The 11880-nt window shown below is 33.4% G+C and overlaps 2 protein-coding genes across 8 annotated transcripts; both read left to right on the forward strand.

Annotated features, from left to right (window-relative positions):
* The first annotated feature begins 253 nt into the window (after positions 1-253).
* On the forward strand, positions 254-6831 carry LOC100784774 (ribokinase). 2 transcript variants are annotated; one of them, XM_003541332.5, is made up of 13 exons: positions 255-410; positions 492-573; positions 657-746; positions 1532-1609; positions 1707-1781; positions 2213-2265; positions 2883-3033; positions 3391-3501; positions 4596-4725; positions 4868-4965; positions 5742-5883; positions 6126-6178; positions 6375-6831. In XM_003541332.5, the coding sequence occupies exons 2-13, from the start codon at positions 526-528 to the stop codon at positions 6456-6458; spliced, it is 1113 nt and encodes a 370-aa protein (XP_003541380.2). In that variant the 5' UTR covers positions 255-410; positions 492-525; the 3' UTR covers positions 6459-6831. The 2 variants fall into 2 exon arrangements, with proteins under 2 accessions (XP_006594062.1, XP_003541380.2); XM_006593999.4 differs by lacking the exon at positions 6126-6178 and having other exon boundaries at positions 254-410.
* Positions 6832-7741: 910 nt separating this feature from the next.
* On the forward strand, positions 7742-11880 carry LOC100785307 (ribokinase). Of its 6 annotated transcripts, none has more exons than XM_041008067.1 (7): positions 7742-8139; positions 8537-9137; positions 9507-9622; positions 10266-10363; positions 11158-11328; positions 11468-11520; positions 11756-11880. In XM_041008067.1, exons 3-7 carry the CDS (start codon positions 9594-9596, stop codon positions 11858-11860), a joined length of 456 nt encoding a protein of 151 aa, XP_040864001.1. In that variant the 5' UTR covers positions 7742-8139; positions 8537-9137; positions 9507-9593; the 3' UTR covers positions 11861-11880. The 6 variants fall into 6 exon arrangements, with proteins under 6 accessions (XP_040864001.1, XP_040864002.1, XP_014620974.1 ...); XM_041008068.1 differs by having other exon boundaries at positions 10269-10363; XM_014765488.2 differs by having other exon boundaries at positions 9512-9622.

Genomic DNA, 11880 nt, shown 5'->3' on the forward strand with positions numbered 1-11880 from the left:
TATTTTAAAATATATTTTTTAAAAAAATAAATAATTTAGATGAATTAGATTTTAAAAACTCACCTGAGCCAAAAACATGTCTTAAAGACTCATGACTATTAAAAGGTACTTTAAAAATCAATAAGATCCTCATTTTTTATTGTTAAAATTGAACTCAGGTCTTTGGAAAATATTAGGTAACCAAACTTTGTTGGTAAAATCAATTTTATAAAATAAATTTACACGTGCTTCCCACGCAAACATAAAAAGAAAATACAAATGAATAGCAAGGGGTGACATTGATTTTTCAGAAGTCAAGTTTAGTTGGCATGGCATGAGCAATAGCAAACCAATAAAGAAGCTTTGCTAAGTGGCGACAATGATTACAACCCCTTCTTCTGTTCTCTTATTACTTTCTTCATCATCACGAGGTTCGTTTCGTAAATAAACACATAGTCATTTCACCTTCTTATAAATACCAGTATGATATGATTACTAACTTTTTCCTGCAGGCAGAAGAAAATAAACTAAAACTTTGGAACCCAAATGATGTCTTCCGAATCTGTTCTTCCTCTCCCCGAAAATCCCATCATTGTGAGCATAGTTACTTAATTACCTACCATTTTCATTCTCATAATAATTCCTCTCAATTGGATTTGTGATGTGCTATTTGGCAGGTGGGGTTTGGTGGGGTTGGAGTCGATTTTCTTGCAGTAGTGCCATCTTTTCCTAAACCCGACTCCAAGATCAGAACCACTGAATTCACGGTTTTTCCTTCTCTAGCTTCTACTCTCAGATTTTTTTTTTCATAACCTTTCAATTTATCATGAAAAGAGATCCATGCCATTTGAAATTTTGTGAAATACAATAAAAAAATAAATAAAATCTAAGAAAAAAATTATGTCCATTCACTTCTTTCTTCTTTATTCTACTACTATTGTTATTACTATTATTGATATTGTTCAACACCTCATGTCCACATGTCTGAGATAATTTTGAGCACTTTGGAAACATACATGAATCATCATTAATTAAAATCTACGACGTGGTTTTAGGTTCTGGGTCCATGTACCTTTTGACGTTGACTTCAACCTTAATTAAAAAACCATGTAACCAACTCTAACCACTCACTTTCGGTCCAGTTGGCCACCATTTTTTCTTTTCTTTTATCACTAAAATGAAATAGAGGAAGTAATTTGATCTTTGTTTATTTAAAATAATAATATAATCTTGTGTACAATTAATCATAGTAGGGCTAATTTTAATTTAATCATAGTGCTCCTGTTAACTTTGTATTATTATAATATTATTATGGATGGATAAGCATTATCATTCTTACGTGAGTAACGCCATTTCTATATAATTTTTTTCCTAATTTTCCCTTCTAACCCGGGCAAATTCCCAGTGGACATTTTTTTCCTCAAAACATGAAAAAATAATTTTTTTTTTTAATTTTGAAAATTATTGTTCTAGAATAATCACTTCCTAACAATGGTGAAGTTATGTGCTAATTAGGGTGATTAATGTTTGTTTTTAATTTTTGGTTTGGCAGGTCCAAGGTGGTGGAAATAATGGAAATACTATGACATGTGCTGCCCGTTTGGGCTTAAAGCCAAGAATAATTTCTAAGGTTTCTTGTTAATTTGTTTGGCACCAGTTCTATGATAATGTACTTAACCTCATGGTTGTGGCTAATTTCTTACGATTATGCAATTTGAATTCACTAGGTTTCAAATGATGGTCCAGGTAAGACTATGCTGGAGGAACTAGAAGCTGAAGGGGTGGATACCTCTTTTTTTGTGGTATGTATATGAATATATGTGTCAATTTAATTTAATTTTTTTTTTAGTCTGAAGAGCTTAGAGTTACAAGCACGTGGAGATTCTTCCTCCTACAAATGCAAAAAAGGGAAGGAAAAAAAGTATAAAAAAATAGTTTAGTAAAAGCAAATCACATTTGTCTTTTAAACCTTGTAATATATATATATATATATATATATATATATATATATATATTATAAATCTTATGAAATGCAATTTTACTAGTTTTGACCATAGATTTTGATTATGTGATTAAGATTAACTCTTCTAATGCTTTGTGCTTTATATGTGTAGTTGAATCATAACAAAATACTCCTATTTTTTGTTGCTTAACTTGCTACTAAGCGCTCACAAGTCCAATCTCTATTTTTTTGTGGTGATCTTCATTGATTATTTTTTCCATTTGTTTCTAGGTCTCGAAGGAAGGGACTTCACCATTTAGCTACATCATCGTTGACAACCAATCGTATGTGTCATTGCTTAAGTGTTTTTACAATTATGTCTATCTTGGCTAAGTTCTTTCCGTTTACTTACTTAATGGGCTTTGTAAAATGAAAATATTGAGTATTGACAATGACATTTGTATAAGGGCAAAACTGCAATGCAATTCTTTAACTACTGTTGGTGTTATTTTCTAATCAGAACTTAGCCAGATTTAATCTGCATAATACAAATTTGCCATAAAAGTCATGTGGATTTGTCCTTTAACTACTGTTGGTAAAACTCTAATTTTGATTAGAGAACAACACTAAAAACACCTAAAGAACCATTTAAGATTTGTCCTTTATCTAAATTTCTTTAGATGTAGTAATAAAACCAGATAAAAGTTGCCAGGTTGGCAGTAACACCCACCACAGTCTTGTTTGTTTATATATATGCAAGTTAATTTTGTACATTACGGAGAACATTTGCAAGAACATGATTGGAATACTGTAGAATGAATGTTATTTATGTGATCTATCTTCATATGCAAATTTCTTGCCTGATGAATTGCCATGCCTAACCTAAAACGATTTAAATGACTCCTTGTACCTGAATTGTTCAGATGTGCAAATGATTAATCCTAGAACTTTGAACATTCAGGAAAACAAGGACTTGTATATTCACTCCAGGATATCCTGAAATGGTCCCTCAAGATCTTTCACGAGCCAATTTGTTATCTGCACTGGATGGAGCAAGAGTGGTCTATTTTGATGCAAGGATGCCTGACAATGCTCTTGTCATCGCTCAAGAGGTGATTACATCTTAGTTGTTACCTAGTTTGAGTAATGCAAAGGTTCCATATAGAATTATTATCATTAGATTTGTGTTTACTCAAATTTCTGAGATTGCTATCAATACTTGTTCTTAAAGAGGTTGCTAATTCAAATGCTAGTAGTGGTTGAAGGTAACAGATCATAAGCCTCATAATTAGGACAGAAAACTCCATACCCCTTTTCTGTACAAAGTATTGCTGAAAAAGACTGAATTACCTATAAATGAATCATTACTTGATTTACAAATATTGTCCTTAATGTGATTGCTTTTGATATTTGAAGAGAAAGCCTTCTGATGAAACATAAGCTAGTTTAATTATATTTTTCCCTTTCAGGCATTTCACCAGAATATATCTATCTTAATTGATGCGGAAAGGCCTAGGGAAGGATTGAATGACCTCCTGAGTTTGGCTGATTATGTTGTATGTTCAGAAAAATTTCCACAGGCAAGTAACTCATACTATATCACAAAGTAAACTACTAGAGAATATCATAAGCACTTGGGACCTGTGAGTCCTCTATCAGGTTGCAGTTATATTGTATTATTCTTAGATTCCAAGTTTCCACCATTTCATCAGTGAAATATGAAATGTATTTTGCAAATTCAAAATTTTAGCTTTGTCTTGTAGCCAGAAGAATGATCTGGGAAAACTATTTGCATCTTATAATAAAAATGGAAATATGTAATAATGAATTTGTTCTATCTAACATGTGAAAGGACCTCCTTCTAGAGTGGAGGAGGGGACTTGCTTTAGGACACATCACACATGCATTGCATCATAAAGAATAAAAACAAGAGGATTCTGTCATATGCATGGTGTATGCATCTCACTTTTCCAGAGAGGACTGCCCCTCAAGACACCCATGCCTAGCTATTACTTCCCCAACCACCCCACACATAGCATCTATGTTATACACATACCTGCATCCCACATTTAGAGATATCACATTGGTGTTCTCTCTCTTTCTCCTTCCTCATGGTGGATTGTGATTAGCATTTAGCAATGTGTCTTGACATATTTCAGAACCCATGTCAGAACAAGTGCATAAGATTAGGGAGAATTCCTAAATATCAAGTCAAACTAAGATGTATAACAAGGACCAGATAAATGAAAACTGGTAAATCAGATCACATAACACATAATTAGCCATGTAACTGGACAATGGTTGACCAGATGTATGACTTGATTATAACATGTCACTAACCATTTCCTTCCAAGTCTAACACGTGGGCGATTTTAAGGGGCCGTTTACTTTGAGAAAATGTTTTGTATTTTATTTTCACTTTTATTTACAAATCAGACACTTTATTTTTTTATTTGTTTCCTGATTTCAAAGATTTGTAAAGGAAACAATGAAACTAGCTTTTTCATTGTTTTTAGGGATTCTTTCCTAATTTCATTTTTTTCAATTTTAAAGTTGAATGTTTGAACACTATTTTTTTCCTTGTATGGTTCTCTCTTCTGTTTGGTTGAACTGTTTCTTTTTGATATTTCTTCAACATAAATTCTATTTATGTTTGTGACTAACAATTTGACAGGCCTGGACAGAGGCATCATCCATTCCAAGAGCACTAGTTTCAATTATTTTAAGATTGCCAAGACTTAAATTTGCGATTGTAACTTTGGGAAAAGATGGCTGCATAATGCTTGAGAAATGTGTGGATGATGGTAAAAATACTTTTTCCCCTCTTGTTTTAGCCTTATCAAGTTGGATTCATATGCAAAAGTAGGCAGAAACTGCAGCATCTGGATAAATATTTTTTTTCTTTTTTACATTTAATATCCTAAGTAGCAATTTAATTTCTGGCAGAGGGTTCTCACATAGAAGAAATGGATGTAGACAGCTGTTTTGTATCATTAACAACGAGAAAGGAAGATAGCACAGCCATGCCAACTTGCATACCCTCAGTAATAACCTAACATTTATTGTTATAACTCTAGAGTAAGCTCTGATTGTGCAATATCTTCTCTTATTTCTTTTGTTTTATTTTTAGAGTGGGAGTGGGATGGATGTTCTACCATATTTATTACCTTCCATTGGACCCTTTCTGGGACATGGACTGAGCTGCTTCTAATAGTCTGCCATATGAAACATTACTAGTACTGGTACATAATCATCAGTTACACTAGACTTATTGCCATTGATAGTGGCATGTGAATCTGTTGTATCCAATGGTACTATAATTAGTCAAATTGTAATATAAACATGTTTTTAGGTATAAATTGTCTACAAACAAAAAAGAATCATATTTTAAAGTCCCTAACATGGAAGAATTTTAATTTAGGTTATTACTCTTGGGGCAAGATAACATTGGTTAACTACACACTATTCAAGGAAAACTGATACTTTTGCCATGGATATATAGTATATATTTAATGTGATTGTGTACAACTTATCTTGATTGTGGAAAGAGAGTTGATCCTTAGGCAATCAAGACAAGTCTAGACCAACACTGCTTTACATCCTGATCACAGTTTAAAAAAATCTTGACTCTCGACTGAGGAATACCCGGGTTCACCCAAAAAGAAACAATCTTGCATTGTATGAATTGAGTTTAAAAATTTCTAAACCCATAAGACAATTTTTCATATTCCAATTTAGGGTTTCTGGTTAAACAATGTCTGGTTGCATTATATTCATGTAAAATTCCACTTGGATTGATCTTTTTGCTTAACCTTCCCAGCCTGTTACAAAATTAAGAGCCGAAGGGATAGAAGAATCTGTGTGTGGGAGGTTATATTATGGGACATCTGAAAAGATTCCACCATCAGAGCTTGTTGATACAACTGGTGCTGGGGATGCATTTGTTGGAGCTGTTTTATATTGTACGTGCAACCTCTTCATAAAACCTTTGCACATGCAAGTTAGAATTTTCTGATTTTCCACTGGACATATTCTACCCTATCTCACAGATATGGACTTACATTGTTTACTACAATTCCATTGTGTCCATCATTTCTAGTCTTACTACTTTTTCTTTGATCATTTTACTGATGAACTGCCTTGTTAGTTTTGCTCATTTGATGCTACAATTTCAAAATTTACTTAGTAGTTATTTTATTTGCAGCAATCTGTGCCAACTTATCACTAGAGAAAATGTTGCCATTTGCTTCTTATGTGGTAAGCAAAAAACAAGATGGCGTAATTTGGATTTATAATCAATTTTAGACATACAAAAGGTTGTTACACAAATGCGCAGAATTAAAGAAACACTTTTAGTCTTATTGTTTTTTATACTTTTCTAGAGGCAATTTAATTGGAAACTTAGGTGCTACATATAAACGTATTTTTTGTTTGCTTTTGATGCTAATTACAGGCAGCTGCCAATTGTAGAGCTCTTGGAGCTCGCAGAGGTCTTCCATACCGCACTAACCCACGCCTGGCATCCTTTACTGAGTAGAGTCCTAAATTGTTCATCAAAATTTCCAGTGTAGTATGCAAGAAACAAGGCTTCAGCATACAAATTGTGCTGTTGAATCCCAGTTTATAATTAATCATTTAGCCCAAATGATTGTATTTTTATGTTTTTAGTAGCTAATTGTATAATTTGAGTGTGATAGATTTGTAGGACAACATGTTAGTTGTTGGGAAAAATTACCCAAATTTTCTTTGAATCAGATTTTGTAAAAGGCTAAATAAATGTTGAATAACAACAAACACAGTTGATAAGAGAGTTCAGCCAATTATACATATGTTTTATGGTTGCCAATGAAGAGATAGTGAAGATCAATGTGTTTTGTTCTAGAATGAAATGTCGAATTCTTTGCTGAATGTATCGCACTCTGATTATCACTATACAAAAACACTCTTCACCTAGATGAATCTTAGCTCCATTAACAATGCTTATGTTACTGCTACATACTCAACCTCCAAAGCGTATAAAGCAATGTTCTTTTGTATTGTTGACATCCAACTATCAGTTGTAGTTCTCCGACAATTAAATGTAATAAATGGTACTTTCACTTCTAAAGTCTGCACTTACATTGCCTTGTAGTTTTAATTCTCTTTTACCAAAGTACAAACAGTTCTTCTCTGTAATGCCTTGTAGATACTCAAAATTCATTTGCCTGCTTCATAATGAGCTTTACATAGATTTAACATAAATTTGCTAACAACTAGATTTGGCCTTGTATAGAACCGAAGCCATGAATTCTGTTCCTTCATCTGTCTGAGGGGGTTGATCCTTGGATAAACAAAAATGACTGGCCAAAGGTGTGCAGATTGGCTTGGCATCTCCCATGTTGAATCTTTGCAAAATATGGTTGTTATACTCTATTTTAGATAATTGCAAAATCCCTCTTTCCTTATCTCTAGTGATTTGCATTCCAAGAATCTTCTTTGTTAGACTCGTGTCCTTCGTTTCAAATTCTTTTGAAAATTGTCCCTTCAAACTTTTGATCTTGTCCATGTTTGAACAATCTACTAAAGTATCGTCGACATAAAGTAGCAACATACTGCCTCGATCCCTTTATATAAGATTTGTTAAACTAATTCACACTTTTAAGAAAGTTGATTAATTTAGTTAATAACATTAAATTTGTTAACAATTTGTATTATTTTGCCAAAATTACTCTTGAAATTACATCTTCTTCAATTCTTATAATAGAGAATGAACTTATCTTATTAATTTAAAGTAATATTTTTATTCTAAAATAATTAAGAATATTTGAATAAAAAATTAATTAATAAAAGAGATAACTTAAAATAATCGTATAAAAAGAAATAAATAAATTTAAAAAACTCATTATGAGCTTCATAATAATCCATACACATACATAAAAGTTGAGTTCTGATACAAGGTGCTAACATCATGGAACAATTTCTGACTATGTAACACTGCTACAAAAATCTTTATGGCGATGACAAATCTTTACAAAAAAAATTGATATCAAGTAATATTTACTCATATCTCTCTCAGCATGTTTATTTTTTAAGAAAATTGATATCTAGTAATATTTAACGATTCAAATCTGATACTGATACTCACGTGGCTGGACATGCCTTAGGTTGCTGATGACAGTCAAGGTAGGAGTATATTAGATGAGCTACAAGCCGATGGTGTAGATACATCCTTTATTGTGGTAATTTTTTTAAGACTGTTCTGTTTGTAATTTGTAATCTTCATCAAGGGCTTTGCATATGAGCAACATTTTGATTCCGTGATGAATGGTCATTAGCATCTTTTAACTCTTCACCTGATTGTGTTTGTATGTGTATGTATACATTTTTTTTTTAATTTCAATGCTATTGGCTCTCTCAATGTTCTCTTTAAACTCCCCCACTAGCTACTAATTGTAATTTCCTCTAGTGTCCTCAGTTAAATGTTAACAAACAAGTTAATGATTTATTTTGTCGAGATTTGGATTTTGCAATTAAAAGCAGTTAGTGGGGGTTGTGAATAGACTATTGAGAGGGCATCTGCCCTAACTATAGTTATTTAATACATTTTTTTGTGGATGTGTTCCCTGTTATTTGCAGGTGTCTAAGGAGGGAATTTCACCATTTACATATATTATTGTGGACAACCAAACGTAATGGTCATTGGCTTACATATGGTTACACAAACTTGACTTTTCTACAGAGTATATTCATGATCTAAATGGCAAGAGGGGGGAAAGAGCATGAGTTGGGTAGATCTAGTGAACTGAAGCTGCAAACTTTGCAGTTTTATATGTCTATTGTCTATAACTTGCCTTGTCTCCATTTTCTTGTGTTTATCATATTTAGACACTTGACAATTACCTAGACTTGTTTCAACCAACCATCAATGCATGAATTAGCAGAAATATCGTTCATTAGTTGTAAGAATACAACCAAAACTATGTGCTATAATTGTTCATAAAATATTGAGATCTTCAAGCATTTCCTCCAGGGAGACTGTTGGTAATTTCAGTAGTAACTTGACTCATTTTAAGTGTAATTTTTCAGGAAGACCCGTACTTGTATACATACTGCAGGATATCCTCCAATGATACCAGACGACCTGTCAAAGTCAAGTTTATTATCTGCATTAGATGGAGTGAAAATTGCTTATTTTGATGGGAGTTTACCTGATACTGCTCTAGTTGTTGCCCAAGAGGTTATCATCTATACAATTTACTTGCAACTCTGATGCAAACTATAAGGCCTAGTTGTATTTCATAGTTGAAGCTACAATAAGCAAAATAGAAGTTGGAAGCTTGAAGCATGCAAAATTTCAAAGAAGCATACACTGATTGAATTTAAAAAGGGAGAATTTAGAAAAAATAAATAAATTTAGAGAGAGCTTTTATGTGCGTAATTTTTACTAGTTTTGTGAATGCTGCTAGTAGCTTTAATGTAATTTCCCTTGGTGTCTTTTTCACATTCTTTTTTTTTTCCTATCCATTTTCTCCAGCTTGTAAAGGGTTGGGGATGAGAAAAGAGAGTTTTCTCTTAAGGGAAGTAAAAACATCTTATACTTTTTCAGTGCAGGCAGTTAGAAAGAATACACCCATCTTAATTGATGCAGAAAGGCCAAGGGAAGGGTTAGACGATCTCTTGAAGTTAGCTGATTATGTTGTATGCTCAGCAAATTTTCCAGCAGTAAGTGCGTTGTTTTCTCTGAAAGTACTGTTGTAACAAGTGTATAATACAAGAGGTTCTCTCATCAACCTTCTTTTCATGTTCAGAAATATTGAATTGATTTTAACAGTCCACTTTTCTGTTCCGTAAATCAGTATGTATTATTTTAACAGTCCACTTTTTTGTAATATGTAATATGTTTACCTGCATGTCAGCACATGTAGTATTTCAGTTATCTTATTTATAAGCTATATTCTTTTTGTGATGGAAAGGGCCCATTCCTTTCCTGATACCAGTAGTGCATATCTTTTCTCATCAAATGTTGCTATAACTTTATTTGACATATTTTTCCCATGTATTTCACTGAAACCTTATTTTTACTCTATTCTGTGGGTTGAATTTATTTTAAGCATCATTAAATGCACACATACTTTTTGCTGCTGACATTCATGGACAAAGGCATCAACTATTCCACAAGCACTTGTTTCTATGCTTTTAATGTTGCCCAACATAAAATTCGTGATTGTAACTTTGGGGAAAGATGGTTGTATAATGCTGGAGAGAAGTGTTGATGATACGTATAGATGATAGTGAGCATATTAGTCACTATGTTTTATTTGTTTTTCATGTTAACAAAGTTTCATTTACCGTGCCTTTCTGGCAGCAGGTCCTTCCATGGAAGAAGTGGATGTAGACAGCTCATTGGAATCATTGGAGTTAAAAAGGAATATGAGTGTATCCATTCCAACCTGCATATCATCAGTAATGTCAAACCCTAAATCATTTTTCTTCTGTTTTGGTGTAGCGGAGATGAGGATGTTGCGGTGGATGTGTGGTAAGACTCGACAGGATAAAATTAGAAACGAAGCTATTAGAGAGAGGGTTGGAGTAGCGCCTATTGTAGAGAAGATGGTGGAAAATAGACTTAGGTGGTTTGGGCATGTAGAGAGAAGACCGGTAGACTCTGTAGTGAGGAGAGTAGACCAGATGGAGAGAAGACAAACAATTCGAGGCAGAGGAAGACCCAAAAAGACTATAAGAGAGGTTATAAAAAAGGATCTCGAAATTAATGGTTTGGATAGAAGTATGGTACTTGATAGAACATTATGGCGGAAGTTGATCCATGTAGCCGACCCCACCTAGTGGGATAAGGCATGGTTGTTGTTGTTGGTATTACTAAAGTCTAACACCAAGCTTTATGACAATGTGTGGGGTAGGCTACTTGGATCAATTATTTTTTATCGGCAAATGTTAATTGTTAGTATGGTTAGTTTTTTAGATCAATTGATGTCGTTGGGCTATATCAAACACCCAGCTTATAGTTAGAGAAATGTCAGCAACACACTTTTTTAAACATACTTATCATTGGCTAAAATTTATTGGAAATGACAAATTTGTGTGGATGTTACTCCTTATTTAATGAGCCTTCAGTCATGATTTTGTAGTTTTCAATTAATTTTAACTAATAGTAGAGAGTTGCTCCTTTAAGTTCTAGAAAAGGGATTGTAACTTGAAAAAAATTACATGCTTATTTGGGATTTTGTTCTACTTTTCAGTCATATTCCCCCCCGTCCCTTTAATTCACCCAGTCAATTGCAAAATTGAAGGCAGAGGGGATAGGAACAGTAGCGGGAAGTTATATGTTGAAACAGCTGAGAGTATTCCACCATTAGAGCTTGTTGATACCACTGGTGCTGGCGATGCATTTATTGGAGCTGTTATCTATGGTAAATGCAACAGCTTTGCTCTATCTTTTCCTTATGGTCTTTTGAAAGTCTGTGATATCAAAATGTGCAACTTGCACAGAAACTTCTACATGTCTTATGTTTAAAATATGGATGAAATCTGTTCCGTGCTTTCTTTCAGCTATCTGTGCCAAGATTACACCAGAGACAATGATATCCTTTGCTGCTAATGTGGTATGTGGTTTTGTATTCAAGTATCATCACACACACATATATAATGTGGTATGTGACATGCCTTATTTTGTACTTCCATTAGGAAAATGTAAATGTATTGAATATTTTGAAGTGAAGTATATTGTGATAATTGTATTGAATAATTTTGTTTTGCCTAAAAATCAATCCAAATGAAACCCTTAGCATTGAGAGAAAGGGTTAGGTACAAGAGCTTATGCATTTGAATTCATTTCAGGCAGGTGCCAAGTGCAGGGATCTAGGAGCACGAAGTGGTCTTCCTTACCGTGCAGATCCACGCATAGCATCCTTTGTATTGGAGAAGTTGATTAGTTCAGCTTAACATAGTAATAATAGATAGCT

Source organism: Glycine max, chromosome 13 (genome assembly GCF_000004515.6).
Source record: "Glycine max cultivar Williams 82 chromosome 13, Glycine_max_v4.0, whole genome shotgun sequence".
Taxonomy (NCBI): domain Eukaryota; kingdom Viridiplantae; phylum Streptophyta; class Magnoliopsida; order Fabales; family Fabaceae; genus Glycine; species Glycine max.

Coding starts and splice junctions, on each gene's coding strand:
- LOC100784774 (XM_003541332.5), top strand. CDS start 526: ATGATGTCTTCCGAATCTGTTCTTCCTCTCCCCGAAAATCCCATCATT. Junction 574..656: donor TCCCCGAAAATCCCATCATT/GTGAGCATAGTT, acceptor GCTATTTGGCAG/GTGGGGTTTGGTGGGGTTGG. Junction 3,034..3,390: donor CTCTTGTCATCGCTCAAGAG/GTGATTACATCT, acceptor TTTCCCTTTCAG/GCATTTCACCAGAATATATC.
- LOC100785307 (XM_041008065.1), top strand. CDS start 10,186: ATGATAGTGAGCATATTAGTCACTATGTTTTATTTGTTTTTCATGTTA. Junction 10,364..11,157: donor TTCCAACCTGCATATCATCA/GTAATGTCAAAC, acceptor TCTACTTTTCAG/TCATATTCCCCCCCGTCCCT. Junction 11,329..11,467: donor TATTGGAGCTGTTATCTATG/GTAAATGCAACA, acceptor GCTTTCTTTCAG/CTATCTGTGCCAAGATTACA.